The sequence below is a fragment of the Ictidomys tridecemlineatus genome, chromosome 13, assembly GCF_052094955.1.
Source record: "Ictidomys tridecemlineatus isolate mIctTri1 chromosome 13, mIctTri1.hap1, whole genome shotgun sequence".
NCBI lineage: Eukaryota > Metazoa > Chordata > Mammalia > Rodentia > Sciuridae > Ictidomys > Ictidomys tridecemlineatus.
Window position 1 is genome coordinate 15,910,889 of NC_135489.1, and position 21,576 is coordinate 15,932,464.

At 44.1% G+C, this 21,576-nt stretch overlaps 1 protein-coding gene across 1 annotated transcript; it reads left to right on the forward strand.

Moving 5' to 3' along the window:
- Positions 1-19,828, forward strand: Cplx4 (complexin 4). The gene is made up of 3 exons (XM_005323021.4): positions 1-343; positions 5,318-5,405; positions 19,443-19,828. The coding sequence occupies exons 1-3, from the start codon at positions 177-179 to the stop codon at positions 19,668-19,670; spliced, it is 483 nt and encodes a 160-aa protein (XP_005323078.1). The 5' UTR covers positions 1-176; the 3' UTR covers positions 19,671-19,828.
- Positions 19,829-21,576: the final 1,748 nt, after the last annotated feature.

Here is a 21,576-nt window from a genome sequence, read left to right on the forward strand (position 1 = left end):
GCAAACCACTCTTCCGCCTGATGCCCTTGAGCAGAGGAGGCTGTGCAAAATCCTGTGCTCCTAAACGTGTCGCTGTGGCTGAGGATATCTAGAGGTTTGGGTTTGGGTTCATTTCGTCCTTTTTGTTTTTTTGAGCTTTGTCTGAGGTTTAGCTTTCTTTTTCTAGGACAGAGACAATGGCTTTCATGGTGAAAAGTATGATAAGTAGCCAGGTAAAGAATTTAGGATTTGGTGGTGGGTCTGAAGAACAGAAAGAAGAAGGAGGCGCATCGGACCCAGCAGCAGCTCACGGGATGACCAGAGAGGAGTATGAGGAATATCAGAAGCAAGTGATTGAGGAGAAGTGAGTACCCAGCTCCATTTTCCCTACAAAGCCAGCAGATACATCCTGGTCCCCCATGTATTGCTCCATGCTTTTTAGGATGCTTCTCCTTTGACCATTGACCTCTAACCTGGGGAATGTTTGATCCACAAAATGGACCATTCCTTAGTCCTTAGCATTAGCAACTACTGTGTGCAGCCACTACTGTGCAGTGAAAAATATGAAATGAACAATATGCCATTCCTAATGCATCTTAAAATTGTATGGTCCAGGCATGTTTTATTGGCCTTAGTTTAATTCTTCAAATATACATTGATGAGTCTATCTTTGTGATCTTTCTGAAATTCATCCTCCTACCAAGTACAAAGTTTTCAAATAGTGAGAATTCAGACTTTATCCCTTAAAGAACATCCAGAGCAGCTTTCTTGACCTTGCATTAAAAGGCCCAGAAAGCACAACATGATGATTACATCATAAGATGTGACTTATCAAAGACTATGAATATATTTGTGGATTATATTATTATATTATTAGGAAGATTCTGAATGTACAGAAAAGTAGAATAGTATGATGAATACTCACATATATCAATAATATAAGGCAATAGTTAATATTTTGCCATGTTTGCTTATAGATTAAATAAGTATTCTAAAGTAAATTACAGATATCATGATAACTTTGTCACCTAGTATTTTTTTTTTTTTACTCTTTTGTCACCTAGTATTTTAGCTCTATACTTCTAACAATGAGAGCATTCTCCTGGCTATATAAATGCAATGAGAGTAAAATATAAAATATCAGTAACATTTTGGTTGGGTATTATGGTTTGGGAATGTCACCTATAGTTTAAGGATGAAAACATCCTTAAATAAGTATAATCTATGTGTGATTTGTTTAAAATGGAATAAATTTAAGAGTCTTTTAATAATCAGCTAAAAATCAAAGTATCACTGTGGAAGTTGAATGTTCATCATATGTTACAGAAGAAAAGCATTTCTTTTTTTGCTACCGTGGCTATATTGCTAGCAATCTTTAAGGTCCTCTTCTAGGGATAAAGTCTGAATTCTCACAATTTGAAAACTTTTTACTTGGTAGGAGGATGACCAATTACATAATAGTTGCCTAAGTCCTATTGCTAAGATGATTATAGGTGAAAAGGTTAACGACCTGGAGAAAACTAAGAAAGTACAAAGCCTACAGCTAATGGAAACCTCATCTATTGTTTATTCTGAAAGCTTATAAAGGCTCCCTAGAATGCATCATTGCTCTGCAGTAAATTAAAATCAGTTTAAAAAAAAGAAAAAGAAAAAGTAGTTGCAACAGCAAAACTGGTGTTGGTGGCACCAGTTGGGCAAAAGAAGCAACGTTCTTTGAGTAGTGGCCAGCTTTGCATATAAAATGTGTAAAAGAAAATCAAGTATAATGAAGAAATTGAATAATAAAATCACTCAGTCTCAGTTCAAATGGGCTAATGAAAATGGCCAGTAATTTAGACTGTCTATCTGATTACACAAAGTATCATTTAATATGCCCCAGCAATACATCTGGCCACAGAGATGGCATCCATTTGATTAACGAATGCCCTAGTTTTCCTTAACTTGACATATGAATAGATCAAAGCTCAAAGTTGCCAAATGGTATGGGCAGCAGTCAGTAGACCTGCTTATTTGTCAACGGCTTAGATTTTTGTGTGTGCATGAGAAGATTAAACATTTATGTAGTCACCCAATTTAAGGAATGGTGGTAAGACAGCAGGGCAGCTGCTTCCCTGTGGCAAGAGGGAGGACCTCCCGCCCACCACTGGCCTGAGCGTTTAAGAGCTTCGCCACCTAGAATATGATAGGAAGAAGTAACCTTCCAAAATGCCTACCAGCCACAAGTTAAATGGGGAGAGAGCTTATAGACAGTGTGGTCTATCATAAGCCTAATGAAAGTTAGGAAATGAAGGCCTCCTAATCTGTCCTCATTGTTTTAGAAAGGTGGGGTCAACTTCTATTAATTGTAAACAAAAAACTGCTTAATAATACAGCACCTTTGGTTTTCTTTTCCTGTGTGTCTTCCCCAACAACTGGTAACATTGGTCCCCAAAGCAGTCAATACTTAAAGAGAAGATTTAGAAAAGAAATCCTTGAAAAGGAAAACGAGAGTCTGTTTATCCCTCCACTTTTCTCAGCTAGGCAGGAGTGTTCCTCTACTTAACAGTGGTTCAATACTTGTTCCGGTACCATTTGCAACTTGACCCTGAACTTAGGTTTCTTTAGTTATCATTTGGAGCCTCCACTTCGGACTGGGCACTGTGAGAAGGATACCAAAATGGAAGATGTGGGTTTTCTTCTGCAGAAATTTATACTCTGTTTGGGAAGATGAGCTCCATGAGACTATAAACAGAATGCAGCTTTTCTCAGTGACTCAGAGACTAGAATCCCAGTCTGTATGGTACTCAGATAGACATTAAACCTATATAGTTATTTGATTTTCGACAAAGATGCCAAAATAATAAAGAAGAAAGGAAAGTCATTTCAATAAATGGTGCTGAAACAACTAAAAAACATTTAGCTTGGACCCTTACTTCACACTGTACACGAATTAGTCTGATTTGCATTATCACCTAAATATAGAAGCTGAAATTATAAAGCTTTTAGAGAAAACAAATGTGAATATTTTTGAGACTTGGAAGTAGGCGAAGGTTTCTTTCTCATGACCCAGAAAGCAATAACCACAAAATTCTTAAATGATACATTAGGCCCTCTTAAAATTAAGTATTTGCACATGAGAAGACTTTATTAAGAAAATAAATAGGGCTGGGCATGGTGGCACATACTTGTAATCCCTGTGGCTGGGAAGGCTGAGGCAGGAGGATCACAAGTTCAAAGTCAGCCTCAGCAATTTAGTGAGGCTCTAAGCAACTTAGTGATACCCTGTCTCAAAATAAAACATAAAAAGGGCTGGGGATGTGGTTAAGCACCCTTGAGTTCAATCCCTGGTACCCAGAAAAAAGAAAAGGAAAGGAAAAAAATAGCCAAATCACAGACTAAGAGAAAATATTTACAAAACATATGCCTAACAAAGAACTAGGATCTAGGATGTATGAAGAACTCTTTAACAACTTAATAATAAAAGGAAAAAATGCCTGAAAGAACAGTTTTTTACAAATATATATACACATCACCAATTAGTAATGGGCAATAAGCTCCTTAATATCATTAGTCATCATGGAAATTCAAAAAAATTAAAATCACAGGAGATCACCAGTACATATACACCATAATGACTAAAATTAAAAAGACCCGAAATATAAAATATTGGCCAAAATGTGAAACCACCAGAACTTTTATTCTGCTTAAAGAGATATAAAACAGTATTACCACTTTGGAAAAAGGTTTATTTCTTATAAGATTAAACATCCTCAACTAAATTACCCATCAACCCAACAATTCCATGTGTAGGAGAAATGAAAATACATGTCTACAAAAATACTTGTTCAAACATGTTCATAGCAGCTTCATTCACCAAAATGGGAAATAAGTCTAGTATATACAACAGGAGAAATGAATAAACCATGGTATTTGTACACAGAATACTACTCAGCAATAAAAAAGGGGACACACTACTAATAAATAGACATGGATGAATCTGGAAGCTCTTTATGCTGAGGGATGGAAACACTACACAGAAGGACATGAAGTATGTGGTTATGTTTATATGAAGTTCTAGAAGAGAAAAAAATGAGATTTTTTATCATTTAAAGGAGTAACGTTTTAGATCTTGGTAAGGGCCTGAGGATGCACAGGAGTAGTAGCATCATTCCATGGTATGCTTAAGATTTGTGCATGGAATCATATGCAAATTTCACTTCAAAATAAAGAAAAGGAAACTGTAAATAAATATGTAATTTTAGTTACTGATGTCCTTCACCAAGCCCAGGAACAGAAATCCCTCCAGGCCTCACTTGACCTCTACCAGGAACCAGAGGCTGCTGAGAAGCCAGGGCCCCTCTTTCCATCTCTTGCTTTTGCTTCTACCACCACATTGCCATTTTTTTTTTCTCAGCAGTCATCTCCCTTTCCAGTGCTCCCTCTAGCACCCACCACAAGGAAAATGTTACAGTTCTAGCCACTCTTCAAGTCTCTGTCTTTCTCAGTCCCAAACCCAAATTCTCAAAGAGATTTCATTTACCCAAGTTGGTCCAACCCAATGCAGCCAGAGAGCAGCGTCAGATGTATAAATTTGGCCACCAAAAATGCACTTCTGTGAGCCACCAGGAAGGCAGGGTTCTTGCAAGTTTTGCACATGTCCCCAAGGTTTCTGCTTTTTGACTGGCTCATCATAAGCAAGGGAGTCCATTTCTAACCATAAGAAAAGGTCCAATTAGGTCATCTGTAGGGCAGTATACCAGTCTGACATTTCGCAAGTCTAACCTATTTTATTTGGGGATATCTCTTTCTAACAGTTGGGGCCTAGAGTGGGTATTAGTGATGGGAAATAGTTTTATATTACATCTCCAAAGGCCATGGGCCTCCAAAGGATGTCCTCGTCCTAGATAGGACACCCCTGTTTTGGCTTACCTTAGAATCACTCAGGGGGCTTATTAGAAATGTAGCTTCTCCAGACTTCAGAGAGTCTCACACACACACAGGACTAGGATCAGACCCAAATAGCTACCTTCTTGACAGGCCACTCTGAGGCTCCTGGGTCTGGGCCATGAAGGCCCTGAGCAATCACACATTAAAAATTGTCACCTGCCCCTCTCTGGGTTTATATCACAAAGAGATTCCCAGACCCAAGCTGTCTTGGGGACTTAGGGTGCTGCACTAAGTGATGACAGTAGAGTAAGAGGAGTAGACATTAGGGGTGCAGGGGGGAAACCCCATGTTTTCTGGAGTCTGCCAGCAGTGGGGACTCCGGGGTCTCAGGGTCCAGCTCCTCTGAGCAATGGCTAAAATGTCCTGGGCTCTTGTGTCCTTATGATCCTTTATCCTATTCTTTAACTTTTAGGATGGAAAGAGATGCGGCGTTTACACAAAAAAAGGCAGAGAGGGCGTGCCTGAGAGTTCACCTCAGGGAAAAGTACAGGCTCCCAAAGGTAAGACACTCAGCACAGGGACACCTCGACATCTCTTAATTAGGAATCTCCGATTATCAGCAAAGGTGTGAATATCAGCATGAATTCATGAAATATATATATATATATATATATATATAAATATCTTAATTTACAAGCTTGATATAGTAAAAGCAGCATTAAACTACGAGTTCATCAAAACAGGACTCCAGTTATTTAACCTCTATAAAATTTCATTTCCACTAAAGAAAAATGAAATTGGTACCTGTGGATGACATTTTTATGTGAATGTATCTGAAGAATACAGAAATTGTAAACATAAATACACATGGGGATAGCAGCCATAGCTGACATTGTTGATCTCTTTCTGGGTGCCAGGCACTAAGTAATTCATTTAGGTCCCATTAGCATCTCCATCTTACTGTAACAGGCACAAAGCAAGGAAGTGTCGCCTGCCATATGTCAGCCAGCAGGGAAAGGCAGAGTCCAGGGCCCAGGGTCTTATTTCCATAATATTCTGCCTCTACTTTAGAGAGACAATCAATTGCTTATTGGTGGAGATGACACAGTAGTGACCTAGCACTATCTTCTCCATCTCAGTGCTGGTTGGAAGGACGACTGTCCGGAAGCTCTGGTGGAGTGTGCAGGTGGAATACTGGTGGGAAGAGGTTGCGCTGACATGGATGGGATATGGCTCAGATAGATCTCCTCCTGGGAGATAGGTTGGTCCCTGAGACCCTAAGGAACACAGCTTGTGCTCTTGGTGGGACAAGGGAAACTCACTTTCGATTTAAACTCATTTTCACATGCAACCAATAATTTGGGAAGAAGGCTTGCTTTTCCCTCCCTTCCTCCATACAGCTTTGCTACTTTTCCCACTGTGCGTGAATTTTGGAAGAAGGAAGTACTGCTCAACAGTGCTCTTTCCATTCTCATTGCCCAGTGTATTTCCTGAAATCCCTGTGATATCACTGGCTGGCAATGTGACCTGCCCTAAGAAGAAGCCTGAGTCAGATTCATGCTGCTGAACCAAGGACCCTACCTTCCACTTGGCTCCTTCTGTTTAAAGCACACATCTTGTTTAGGATAAAGCAGGACTCAATGAAAATATATCTCTCTCTCTCTCTCTCTCTCTCTCTCTCTCTCTCTCTCTCTCTCTCCCTCCCTCCCTCCCTCTCTCTCTCTCTCTCTCTCTCTCTCTCTCTCTCTCTCTCTCTCTCTCTCTCACACACACACACACACACACACACACACACACACAAACGCTCACTAGATCAGCCAGGCATGCATCTTTCACTAAGATTGGGCTTTTTGAGACTTTGTTTTTGACAACTGTGACAAATGTCCTGTGACCCTTCTGTGCAGATCTAAGGAAAATGAGTTTCAACTCTGGCTCTGCCACTGGGACATGGTGAAACTTCAGACAGCTTTTTTAAAAAGCCATCAAATGACATAATCATCCAGCAAATGCCATAATTTTATTCCGTTTTCTCATCTGTAGAGTGAGGGCAATAATACCTAACCTCATAGGTAAAGCTTTCTTTGAGATAATATAAAGGGCTCTTATTAATTAATTAATTTATTTATTGTCAGGGATCAGACTCAGAGGTTCCTAACCTCCTTTTTTTTACTTTTTAAATTTTTTATTTTATTCTTTTTTTTTTTTTTTTTGGTACAAGGGATTGAACCCCGGGGTGCTTAACCACTGAACCACATTCTCAGCCCTTTTTTTATATTTTACTTAGAGATAGGACCCTACTAAGTTCCTGATGCTGGCTTTGAACTCGAAATCCTCCTGCCTCAGGCTCCTGAGCTGCTAGGATTACAGGCGTATGCACCACACCTGGCTCTTATTTTGAGACAGGGCCTTGCTATGTTGCTGAAGCTGTCTTTGAACTTGTGATCCTTCTCCACAGTCTTCCAAGTATCTGAAATTACAAGTGTATGCCACTGCATTCAACAAGGGCTCTTTTTTCTTAAGGTTTTTATTAGTGAATTATAGTTGTACATAGTGTTGGGGTCCACTTCAACCTAATCATAGGTGCATGGAATATAATTTGCTCCATTTCACTCCCCAGCACTTTCTCTTTCACTCCCCTCCCCACTCTCCTGTTCCCCTTTTCTACTCTTCCTTCTCCGTATTGTATTCTTTTTAAACTGGTGCTTTATAGATATGCATGAGGGTGGGATTCACTGTGGTTTATTCATATATGTGCATAGCATAATTTGGTCAATTTCATTATTTAGTTCCTCCCTTTTCCCATCTCTCCTCTCTTCCCTTCTACCCTCTTCATCTCCCTTCTATTTTCATGGGACATGCCCCCCATCCATTTTTCCCCCTTTATTTTGCACTAGCTTTCACATATGAGAGAAAACATTAACCTTTGAATTTCTGAGTCTGGTTCATTTCACTAAGCATGATGTTCTTCAGTACCATCATCCAGCAAATGCCATAATTCTATTCTTCTTTATGACTGAATAAAACTCCATTGGCATATATATTCACACACCACATTTTCTTCATCCATTCATCTGTTATGGGCACCTGGGCTGATTCCATAACTTGGTTATTGTGGATTGTGCTGCTATCAACACTGTTGTTCCTGTAGCCCTATATAGTATGCTGTTTTTAGGTCTTTTGGATAAATACCAAGGAGATGACAGCTCTACTATTGCTGTTATGATCTCTGTGCACAAAAAGTTCTCTTTTCTTGATGGTAACAGTCAGGGGTCTTGAGGAGCTGAGGTAAGCACACTTTTGTGTATAATTGATGCAATCATTTGAGACCCCCAAACCTCAAGAATCTAAGTCTTTGGGCACTATGACACACACCTGTAATCCCAGTTGCTCAGGAGGCTGAGGCAAGAGGTCACAAGTTCCAGGCCATGGAATCTTTGCTTTTAGAACCCTGGCACTGAGACAGGAAGATTGAACCCAGTGGAAAATGGTAGTAGTTGCACACTATATATACAAGAGGACATGTGTCTCATCTGTACCCTGCTGGGTGATAGGACCTTAGGAAGCATCATTTCCACCCAATGGATTTCATTTATTTACTTTCATTTAACTCACTGTGTCTTTTCTTGCCACAGTTATTTAACAGAGAGGTAATTCATAAGGTGAAATCCTGTTCATAGTAGGAGTTGCTTCTCTCTCCTCCAGATTTAGTAAATCCCTGTTCTACTTGGAGTCTCAAGAGAAGAACCTAATAATGGAGACTTTATTTCAATATGAGACCATGGTTTGGCCCTAAATTGTCATTCCTTTTCATATATCTGACTCAGCCTGGTTTCCATATGAGAAGTACAGCACACGTGTTGGGAACCATGAAGCCTTATTTCAACCATGAAAGAAAATCTGCCTCCTGCATTTGAAATGTATTAAAAGTAAAATTGCTATTAAAAATTCCATATCTTATCTATCTCATAGCAAATTGCACAATTCTTGCCAGAATACATTTTATTACCATTATCAGTATGTTTTAGGGAAACGGCTGCCAAGGTGTCCTGCTCTTAAATTTTGAGTTGTCCCCAACATTTTGGGGCAGTTTTGCAGTCTATTTGGTGTAAAATAGCCTAAGATACTTGTCTTTGGCCGGGGACCACCAGGGGTCACCTGTACCCCCTGCTTCAGGGAAATGTCACCGGGTCTACCCCTAGCAGCCAGGGAAGCAGCCTTTTCCTTCTGCTCCTTGTCTGATGCCCTTCCCAGAGACCCACAATGTGGCTGCCTAAATTCCAATCAGAATTTTACTCACTAGCATCTACGTACACCTCATTCGTCACTGCCAAGTTTCCTTTCAGTTGGGGCCCCCTTAGGCATCCTGATATTATGTTGCATTTTGTAAACTCCATTCTATACACAATGTTTCAAGAATTCACCTATGGTGTGACACGTTCAGAAAATTCTAATATTACAGTGGCCTGCTTTTCATAAAGTACGTGGGAATTCTAATCCAACCTAGTTATCTGTAAAAACAATACTTCATAGAATCTAAACAATTAAAAAAACAGATCATATTCCGCTCAGTCACCACGGTATCTGGCTAGCTTCCTCCACGCACCACCCTGCGCATGCAGTTCTGCCCCATCCTTGAGATCCTTCTCTGCCTCTCCCCGCTGTCGCCTGTCACGTGCTCCCTTCCCACATGCTCGCATCCCCACCCACTGAGGAGGCTCTAGGCGCGGGCCTTCAGTAGCCCATCTCGGAGGAAGAGGCTGTGGGGTCAGCGTTTCTCTGGCCGAGATCCGCGCCAGGGCCGCGGCTCCCTGTCTGCGCAGAACAGTGCGGGGGCCAGCTGCATCCTGGCGTGAGCGTGGAGGACGCTACCCAGGTCGCCTGCGTGGGGACCAGTTCCTGGCGCCCGGCGCCCCCTGGTGGTCCCCGGCACTGCGGACACCCAAGTCAGCAGGAGGACGCGCTGGCCTCTCGGGCAGAACCCGGACTGCGGGGGTCACAACAGGACCAGGGAGGAGCAGAATCGAATCTCTGGAGGCGAGTTTTCTTCTTTTCAATTTCTATTTTTTCATAATTAAGGACTATACCCTGACTTTTGGATCCTCCCATGGTATACCGGGAGAGAGCCCTAGAAAAAAACAGGGTGTAACTGTCTCCCCAGAAACTAGGATGGTGAGGTTTTGAAATGAATTGGATTGGAATATTTAGCTTTGAGTGGAGAAAACTGGGGAAGTGAAGACTCTGAGGACACAGTCACCTCCCAGGCCTGGAAGGCCATGCTAGGTATTGCACTGCAAAGGCCCCTTCCAGGGGGACCTTTGGGATGTCCCCAGAAAATGGTAGTGAGAATCAGAATCCGAGATCTGTAGATGGTCCATACAGGAGCCACAGGCCCTGGACTGCGAGGTGTCTGTCTGCTCACTGTGGCGGTGAGGGAGCAAGTTCAGGCTCCTCCAAACCTAAGGAATTAGAGGGAGGATGAGAAGAAGGTCTGCTGCAGCCCAGGGAGGGTGATGCGGGTCTGGACCAGGAAGAAACTATTAGGTTGAAAACAGGACAACAGAATCCTGAGCCATTACATGGATCCCCTCTGGGGTCATCTCAGGGACATGCCATCCATTACTTCTCCCTGGCTCTCTAAATCCTTTTCCTAGAACAGATTTGGGTTCCTGGATATCCACAGTATTTGACTCCTTGACACCAATGTCTGATTATCTCTCTTTTTTATTAGATCTGTTTCTTACATTCAGGAAAGCACATGCCACAGCAGCATACTCAATGCATAAAAATATCATGTAAATTCAGACCCTTGCTGAAGGTCACAAGACTTACTGGGACAACAGGGGCTCAAGCCTCCTTAATCCTTGTCCAGCAATTTTTTTTTTTTTGTCCCTATTCCCACAGCCCCTCTGCAGTGTCTCACACCTGGTGGCAGACCTTAGAACTGAACACAGTCTAATAAAGAAAATGGTGTAATGGTCACCAGGATTCCAGCAGGCACCTAATAACTTTCCCCTCCATGAGAGGTTTGCAGAATCCATAGCCCTGTGGCATGTTACAAAATGCATACTGGGTAAGCAGTGATAGCAGTACTAGTAACAGTTCACAGTGAACTGGATAAATTCAACAGGTCGTCAGCTAATGAGGGATGACCCTGGGCACCTCATTTACAATTCCCCAGGGTCACCTCCACAGTGATTACATAACAACAGGAGTCAGTTCTGGACCCTTCCCTTTACCAAGGCCCAACGGGGAGCAGATTTGAGAATCTGTCTTCCCAGGAGCTGTCAGGTCTAATGAGGATAACTATGTCACATTTTGGAATTAGAACAGTATTTTCTAAAGAAATTATTTGGCTGCTGTTTCCTATGTAAGAGAGTTTCACTCTACTGCTAACTGGGGAAAGCAAACTTGAACTCTTCAAAAAGGAGCAATGGGGGCCTAGACAGTGAAAGGTCTGTAGTCCCGGGCTTTTTGTTAATTGTTGATGACTGTACCATGTCTGTTGATGGCCTCTGTTAATTGCAGTAATCAGATAAGTAACTAAATAGGCACTGTAATCAAGCTGCAGTAATCTGCAGTATGTATGTATATTTACACATCTGTATCATCTATTATGATGTTCATATACACACACCCAGCCCATATCAGTTTCCTCTAGTTTTTAATGTTAGGCCATTGGAGGACTTAAGAGGACTAAGGTAACCCAAGATTCCCCATTAGTTAGTTTGAGATCCCAGCCCACCTCCAGCTTCTTCTCTACTAGCCTCTGCTTTATAAAGGAGGGCACACCTTTCCCAGCTGAAGCAAACAAGCAGCACTTTCTCAGTGAACTTGCCTTTCTCAGTATCTTTCCTTGAAGCCCCGCTCCCCCTCTGCAGGAGCTTTCTTCCTTTTGTCTAAACATAGTTGATGTTCTCTCATTTCTCTTAGTCTCTCTGCTTTGTCTAGCATCCATGGTCCCTTCCTCCTTGAAGCCCTCTGTTCTGGGCTTATTCTTCTGCTTCTCATACTCCCTCAACTCTTCCTTCTTTGCCTTCTTTGTGGGTTACCCAGTATACCCCCAAATTTTGGAATGTCCCAGGGTGCTCCCTTGGTGAGCTCACTCAGGTCTGCACATTCTCCCTGGACAGCTGCATCTGGCTTCTGTCATCTGCTACCACCTGCATGTTGATGGCTCTCAAATTTGTATCTCCAGCCCACATCTTCTCCCTGTCATTGCTGCATCTAGCCTTACCTGGACACTTCATCCAAAACACAGTGGTTCTTCATTTCCCTCCAATGGCACCTACTGTAGGTTCCACCTCCATTGATGGCTTCTCAGTCACCCAGCCTCAAGCCGGTAACTGGAAGTCACCTCAGCTCTTCCCACTCTGCTCCAGCCTCACACCCAGGAAATCACCAAGTCACCCTCAGTGATCTCCTAGACAGCTCTTGGTTCACCCCCAAGTTGCGAGTCTTGTCATTTCTCACCTCTGTGACAGCAGCAACTCTGTGTAGAATTTCTACTTTGAGCCTCAGAACTGCTGGATGAATGTCCCAAAATGCAGATCTGATCTTGTTCCCTCCCTGGTTTTTGCTTGTTTGTTTGTGTATTGTTTGTGGGATAGGGAAGGCTTGCTGTGACTTTCTAAACCCACACTTTGACCTGCACACCATGATGCATCTCTGATCTCCCCAGCCTCACCTCATGTCCCTCCCTGCCTGACCCTCTACTCTGCTCCTCGGGTCCTTTTCTTTTTATAAGATTTTGATTTAGTGCCACTTCTTCCAGAACCTTCCATGGCCTCCCTTCTGCCACCTAACACTGGACTGGGTCACCCTTCCCTGAATCCCCATAACACCTTTGGGCATGCCTCCTTTATCTTATGACCCTGAATAGTCACCCACTATGTGCTCCTTGACACACTTGTCCTCGGTGCCTATCATGGGACCTGGTGTATAGAAGCTTAGGTGCCCACGTGCGCGCGCACACACACACACACACACACACACACACACACACACACACACACAGTTTGCTGAATGAATAAATGTTATTTGGGGAAAGGAAAGGAAAACAGAAAACATAACCAAAGAACAACATATCAAAAACAGCAGAAAGAATTAATCTGCCTTAAGAGTTAAAGAACAAGTCTGGATTGGACATTACAATTTTGTACAAAACACTAAGTTTATATCATAATTAAAATGTCATATTTCTTCAAAAGCAGGAAGTCGTATGTTTTAAACAAAGCCACAAGATTTTCTCTAAAAGCAAATGGGCCCTGTCCCCAGCCAATTCAAAATGTATATGTAAGTCAAGCCAAATTAATAAGAGAAAACATTTCCACAATGAACCCTAATCCTATTAACAGAATTGTCAATCTAGGTCAGTCCCTGAAGAACAATGTTGTGCCCCTGCGGAGCCATATGATTTGTTACACCTGGTGTTTGTCTGCTGTATCAAGAGCATCCGTTCATTACCAAGATGAATGCACAAGGAACTCTCTCAGTAGAGCTGTCTTTAAAAGTGTCACATTGAAATCTCCATTAGAATTGAATTTAAAATTTGCCTCTTAAAAAATTAGTAAAGATGACTCTTGGACCATCTTTGCCTGACTCCTTTGGATTAGGCACTCTTGGCCCTGCCCAGCAGGTCCTGAGACTCTGAGCCCTCCTGCTTCCCACAGCTGTTTCTGATGGCAGGGAGGCCATCAGAGGTCCCCCTTCTCTTCCTTCCCCTCCTCACCCTGCCCCAGATCTGTTTGCTCCTCCTACTCAGGCCCTTGAAAGAGCAGAGGGACATGGGGACAGATAAAGGCGTCGTGTGACACTAGTAATGCAGGTTTTGAGGCATGTTCCCTGGCCACCCTGTAAGGTAGGTAGAGATCACTTCCCCTTCACAAATGAGAACGCCAGCTCAGAGAGGGAAAGCATTTTCTCAAGATTATACAGCCTCTAAGGGGCAGAGCAGGATTCACCCCAAGTCAGCCTGCCCCCACCCACAGGCCACATTTTCCTGCAAGGACATCCTGGCAGCCATGCTGCGTTAACAAGGGGAATGACATTTTTATAAGTATCTCATCTGTAAATGAGAGGCCTGTAAATGAGAGTTGCTGTAAAAAGTGACCTCTAGGAACTTCTTGAGTCCTGATAGTGAAAGAAGTTCTTGCAAGGAGTACAGAGCTGGTATCTAGAAATTGTCGTTCTATGTAGGGCCTTGTACATGCACCTTGAAATCAACATGAAAAAATGACACCCACTATTTGAAAAGACAAACCCACATCTGTCCTACTCTGGTGTGCCCAGGGCTCTCTAAAAAGCTAGAAGAAAGAACAGCAGTGGGGAGGGAGGGGGTAGCAGAAGGAGCAGCCAGCAAGCTCCAGCCCTGGGCCAAGCACACAGTGCAGTCACCTGGGCAGCACCAGACACAGAGAAGTGACTTGTGATGACAAGTGACTGCTGAAGGCACTGAGCTCACAAATCCAGAAGCATGGAACATCAGCTCCACTCCCACTTGGCTGCTTGCTGTGCCGTGCACCAAAAATAAATGAGCAAACAGAAATCAAAATCTAACCACAAATACCAACCACACTGGTATTTGCTTATACACCAGTTGACTAGACTATCAAGCAGTGAACATGCAAATTTTTGAAGATTTAACTATCTAAGATAATTTATCACCACATCTCATATCTGATAAAAGATGAAAGTCAGTTTAGCAAGACCTAGGGAATAATAATTCTGAAAACCAGGGTCAAGCTTACCCTAAGGTTAAAGGTCAGGGATCAGCCATGGGAAAGGACAGTAGAATACAGGCTATTTAAATCATGAGGTATTCAGCCCTGGCAATCAAAATAATAAGTCTGGTTAGGCTCAATGGCACATGCCTGTAATCCCAGCAACTCAGGAGGTTGAGACAGGAGGATCCCAAGTTCAAAGCCAAGCTTCAGCAATATAGTGAGGCTCTAAGCAATTCAGTGAGACTGGGGATGTGGCTCAGTGGTTAAGCACCCCTGGGTTCCATCCCTGGTACAAACAAACAAAAGATGATATCTGGCTAAAATGAGAGAATAAGGCCAGGTATAATGGTACACACCTATAATTCCAGTGACTCAGGAGGCTGAGGCAGAAGGATCAAAAGTTTGAGGCCAGTCTGGGCAACTTAGTAAGACCCTGTCTCAAAAAATTTATAAAAAGGACTTGGGTAGACAGTGGTAGAACATGTCTGAGTTCAATCCCAGTACCAGGAGAGAGAGAGAGAAAGAGAGAGATTGAGATGGATTCTGGCAGTTGGCATAAAAATAATTAGCTCTAAACTGTATTAAACAGTATCCCAAGTTGGTAGGATTTGTAGAAGTGAGAAGACTTCCAAAGAGACCCTCTAGAACCTCTAAGAAAATAATTTGGCCTATAATCCATGGTGCCCTGACCATGTGGCTGTCACTCACAGGCCTGCTTACTCCCTCCCTGGAGCTGCTTCCAATGATGCTGATTGACATTGGCTGTAGCTGCGCTTGTGTTTGAAGTGTGGACTGTGTTGAAATATTCCTGGTCTCCCCCACCTAAGATTTGTCAATGGGTAGCAGAAAGTCTAGACAAGGCATTCATTGTGTGAGTGGTAGACAGGGTCCTGCCAATAGGGAGGTTCATTAGGAAAGGCGGAAGCGAGGCTGCACAGTGCCCACTCGATAAACCCTGTTTGTGCTCCTTAATTGCTTGCTGTGTCCCAGCTCTCTGGAAAAGGCCCACGCTCTCTTACTCTCTGGTTCACTGTCTGGGCCTCCTCTATCCCAGACATCTTTTCTGCAGGGACCTGGACATGGAGCTGCTCCCTTCCCTCTGAAATATTAATAAGCACAGCTACAGTTTGAACAGGGTTGGAGGCTTGTGGGCCGTTTCACAGTATGCCTTATTCAATCTGCTCAACAATGTGCCAAGTGGCCCTCCCACTAGACATCAGGCATGTAAGGTGGCTTGCCCAAGGTCACACAGTGAGTGAGTGATTTGTACTGGAACCCAGGTTTTCTGACGTCAAATCTCACCATCTTTCCCCTGTTGTAGGCCACCTTCAGGAAAAGAGTCTGGGGAGGATGCCACTTTTACAAATGAGACATGCTTGGTCAGTCCTAGATCCCTGGCCAGCTCCGTTAGTTAGAACCCAGTGCTAATGAGGCCAGAGGCCTGGGTTTGGTGCCAGGAGCCTTCATTTGGTTCTCTAGCCACTCACTGGCCCAATCTGGTTGTCTCACCCTTAGCCAAAGGTGTCCATGGCAAAGGTTATGACCTAAGCAGGACCAGGTGAATTAGAATAACCACCTAGAACAACCATGCTGCAGATGGAGGGCCAGGAGCATGGTGCTTCTAGAACAACAGAGAGCGTAGAACTCTGAAGGCCCCCAGCACTGCCTTCAGACCTGGACATCTGGGGGCGCACTTTATAGGCTCCCTCTCTCCCCCATTGGCCATACTCCTTCACACAAAAGTGGGGAATCTTAAAGCCAAAGGAGCATGCCTATTCTGGCTGCTCAGAACCCCATGTGCCCTGCCTAAATGCACCCCGGACCTCCTTGGGGGCCCATGCTCCTGTGTGCACTGAGAGGCTGGCCAGAGTGAGGCAGAGGCTGTGGACCAGTGTCCTAAGGACCTTCTCAGTAAAGAATGGAGCTGGGGACCTCGCAAAGTGAGGAAAGGTCATCTGCCAGAAGGGACTTCTGTCAGTACCCATGCTCTGCCACCCTTGGATATCAGGGTGGGCCTGACCAGAGGAAAACAGAGCTTGGGCCAGGTACTACCTGCCTCCTGGAATTGGAGACGGAGTGCTGGAAGGGGAATGGATTTCTGGCTTACTAGGAGAATTAAGCTTGGGATCCAAGGTGGGAGTCATTGGTAGGCTGGAGCTCAGATGCAGAGAGCAAGGCCTTCATGTGGGTCTAACCTCCCCATGCAGGACAACCCAGAGCAAAATCCACCTATCTCTGAGGTTTATCATTTTTATGAATAGCCATCACTAGTTGAGGGTTCAATGAAGATTCTAAATAACACAATTATCATCTAATTGTCCTTCACAATTCAACTGCATATGATACAGTCCCCAATTTATAGATAAGGAAATGAAGCTCAGAGAGGTTGGGTAAGGTGCCCAGGCCATGTGGCCTGGGAAGTAGTGGAGTTATCATTGTCACTCAGGCAATCGGTCAAGCCAATGTCCTTAACTCTAGAGAGCACCACCTTAATGGGAGGTGACTTTGTGTGGTATTGAGACTGTTATAGCCCGCCCCCCCAACAATAGGCTAACTAATTCATTCCATATATATGTACTGCCAGTGTCTCCAGGCCAAAAACTCTGCTGGGCTCTGAGACAGAAAGATGCATTTGCTGCAGCCCATCCTCAAGGACTGTAGAGCAGCAGATGTAACCCTAGAACAGCACCAGAACCACAGGAGGGCTTGCTGGGTCAGGCTCCACCCACCTGGTCTCTGAATCAGGAAGTCTGGGTAGGGCTTAAGAATGGGCATTTCTAGCAAGGTCTCAGGCAGTGCTGCTGCTGCTGCTGGTACAGACCTACTATGAGAACCATTTGGTAGAAGTTGGGGTGATCAAGAACCCTTCTCTGAGTTATGAAATAAAGCAGGATCCCAATGCTCAACCCTGGGCGTGAGGATAAAATAAACTTCAAAGTCCCCTGTGGAGGAAGAAACCATCCTGAGGCTTCTCTGGAGGCTGCAGGATCACTCTGGGTGTGGGAGCAGGAGAGCCCCATCCCCTGTGAGCAGAGCGGGCTGGGTCTTCATGGCACTGGGCGGGCTGGCGCACTTCCTTCCCCCTGGCCTCCAGCTGCCTGAACCTTCGGACCACAGCTATTAGTCAGCCAGGGTGGAGCCTGGTGACAAATGCATGGATCTTGCTTCCAACCTGAGGAGTGGAGCCAGAATTCCTGAGAATTCTTTTCAAATCATTTACTTTTGTTTGGGTGCAGGGCAGATGTCCTGCATCTGCATGAACTAATTCAGGGCTGGGTAAAATGTGCATTTTAAACTCCTCCTGCAGAAATGCCCAGAGGATGATCAATGAGGAAAGCAGCCACGTAAATAAGAAGTAAATAGAAATGCAAGATTGGCTGAGAGCCCCTGGGGATTAACTAATTAATCCCACAGCAGTTTGATGAGAAACTAATTAATCCTCTAAATGCTGGAGGGACTGAGGCCCCAGCCAAGTTCAAGAGGCTGAGGCAAGGTGTGGCTCTCCTCTGAGGACTTAAGGGAGGGCCTGCGTGAGGACCATCTCTCCAAGGGTACTCTTCTCCTCTGTGTCAAGAATCTGTCTTCCAAGCTCATTTTGGAGTCAGGCATGGCTGTCACTCTGCTGGGGAACCAAATAAAAGAAGTTCTGGGGAAAGGCTGCTGGACTCCACTTCTCCAAGGAGAAGTTCAGAGCCATAGAGTGTCAGATAAGGAAAAGAGCTCACTTTACTGATGAGGAATGCCACTTGGACCTAGAGACAAAGAAATGATCTTTCTGATCATTTCTCCTCAGCACCCAGACAAGGGGTGTCCCCATCTCTTAGGAGTTGGCTTGAACTTTTCCCAGGAATTTAGCAGGTGCTTATTATGGCTTGGATATGCGATGTCCCCACAAAGCTCCTGACAGGGTGCATCTTCCCTGTGGCCTCTTCCCTTTCTCTCTCTGCTTCCTGGCTGCCATGAACAGAGCTGCTTTTCTCCACGATGCCCTTCTGCCATGATGTTCTGCCTCCCCTTGGGCCAATCTGGACTAAACCTCTGGAACCATGAGCCAAAATAAGCTTTTCCTCTTTTAAGTTGTTCTTTTGGGGTATTTTGGTCACAGTGACGAAAAGCTGACTAACACAGTGCTGAAATCGTTCTTAAATCACTGTGGTCTGATTAGGACCAAGATGATCATTTCTTCTTTATGTGATCACATGAACTTTGGTAACAGATGCAAGGCTGGTCACAAGCTATGGGGGTGGACCCTAACATAAATCTTTTCTATCATTAGCTCTTCTGATACCTTTTAATTTTCTGTGCCCCTGAAACCCAGCTTGCCTCCTCTTACAACCTGACTTCCAAAAATTGTCTGAGAGCCACCATCTGGGAACATCGGCTGTGTGACCCTTTCTCAGAGGACATTTTACTTTAGATTATACTCTCAGCAGAACTTGCAAAACTACCCAGTGGAGGAGTCAGAGCGAGTATTCAGGCTTTGGTGGGTATCAGCATTGAGGACAGGGCTTCTTACCCCCCAGATTGCTGGGCCCCACTGCAGGAACTTCTGATCTAGCAGGTCTGTGGTGGCCCGAGGACTGTGTTTCTCACAGGCTCCTAAATAATGCAAATGCTGCTTGTCCAGAGAGCACAGTCTGAGAACCACCAGGCTAAAAGTTTCTGTTCAGGCCAAGGCACATGAGGGTGGGACCTTCCATCCAGGAGCCCTGGCCTGCCGCAGAATGGCTACCACTGGGACCATCCTGTGCTGTGAGACAGCCATGCAGACCATCTCTCCCTGCACACCTTTATGCTCTTACATTTTATTTATTTATTATTTATCTAGGTGGTTAATTTTAGAATATTTCTTTCTGTGTTTATGTTTTCACCTAGAGTGAAATGGATGAGAATCAAATCCAGATGGCCGGAGAGGATGTGGATTTGCCTGAAGATCTCCGGAAGATGGTAAATGAGGATCAAGAAGAGGAAGAAGATAAGGATTCTGTTCTTGGGCAGTTGCAGAATCTCCAGAACATGGACTTGGACACCATAAAAGAAAAGGCCCAGGCCACCTTCATGGAAATCAAGCAGTCGGCTGAACAGAAGTGTTCTATGATGTGAGGGGACAGAAGAATGAGAAAGAAGTGGGGAGGGGACATCGAGAGGTCACCAGCAGGAAGGGCACTCGCCTGTGGGCCTTTCCAGCAGCATGAATTTTAACATCGAACACAGATAAGAAACCCATGAAATAAATCTGTCTACAAGCATATAGACAATGATTTGGCTGTGCTCATTGTGCCTTGCAGAGTACCTAGAGAGCCCTTGCAGAAGATGTCATACTTCCCTGTGAGTTATAAATGTGAGTGTGAAATTTTGGCTGTGAATGATGGGGCCAAACACCTCATCATTAAAGGTCTTTAGGACAACCAGGAAGCAACAAACACAAGCAAATGGCATTTCCTCTCTAACTCTCTTCCTTAGAGGGCAGTGCCTCACCCCTCCAACCATTAGCATGAGGTCAGCTCCTTCAGAGAAAGGCGCCTAGGGTCAAGGTGCTCACTGGGAGCCACAGTGAGGCTCCAGGACGCCAGTGAGACTTTACATCAAGTTTGGCACTTTAGCCCTTCTCAGCCAAGTGGCGGAAGCAGGGTTGTGGTCAAAGATGAGAAATGAAGGCAGAGAATTTGTTTTGCCAGCCGTTTGCACTGGAGATTATTATTTAAGGGCTACGTGAAGATGGGGCTTGAGGGGTGCAGAATTAGAGGCAGAAGGACAACAGAAAGCTGACTGCTACTGCTGGGCAAGAACAACTCCTCCTGTCTGCACTGGTGACAGGAAAGGAACAAAGCGGGCAGACAAATACAGTGTCAAGCAGTGAAGTCAGCTCTCGGTCTTGGCCTCTCTCTGACCCTTCCCTGCTTCTTTGTCATTCTCCTGTCCCCATCTTGCTCCTCCCCTTACTTCTCCTCCTCCTCCCTCTCCCACCCATCACCATCCTGCCACCTTACAAGAAATCACACTGGCATTCTGTGCCTCAGTGTTCCAGGGTAGACATTGATGTCTTTGGCTATATCTGGATTCATATTCATTCATTCTCTCTCTCTCTCTCTCTCTCTCTCTCTCTCTCTCTCTCTCTCTCTTTCTCTCTCTCTCATAATCATTCAAATAGATTTGCCTCTGAAACATTTAGAGCTATTAAACCAACACCAACCAAACCAAAACTAACTACTGGTTTTTCAGTGAACATCTTCTTCATAGCATTAGAAATACCCAATGACAAATTTTATTAAGAAGAATTGCTGTATTAGAGGAAAAGGAGGTTAAGACCAAAAAGCAGAGTCTACCTTATTCTATATCCATAGATTCCAGATGCATTGCTTAAGAAGCAGTTTCATGTTTAAAAATATGCAAATAAAGAGAGTTCCAGAATCTATGGTCCTTGGCAAAAGTTAGCCTCTCCTGAAAGGCCTTGGGAGAACCCTGGAGCCGTGTTGAGGTTATTGAGCCTCGTAGTTCACAAACCCCAGATACCATGGGCACATTATAAAACCACATTGTCCTCTGTCAGAACTGACATGTGAGTTTCTTTGGTTTTAAGGTTGAAATTTTTTAAAATATAGTTTATCCAACTACAAAATAATACATAAGATTTATTTTCAGTTTGATGCTGACTCTGCCCTCCAGTTGATGGGCAGGAGAGGTGGGTGAAAGGCCCTTCATGGGACTCTATGGCACACATTCTGTTGTGATATGTAATATTGCCAGACTATTCCACAGACCAGTGCAGGATGACACAGGAGACTTGCTTTCTTATAAAAGATGCAGCCAACGATGCCAAGGAAATCACTAGATTGGCACTTCATCTCAACAACCCAAACGACTCCAGTTCCACTTGGTCACTATCCAGTGGAGCTACACACCATAACGACTCCACACCACACAGCCACATGTGTAGTGCATCAAACATGACACCCCATACAACAATACACCATTTCACATGACACCATGCCACATCCTACCACATCAC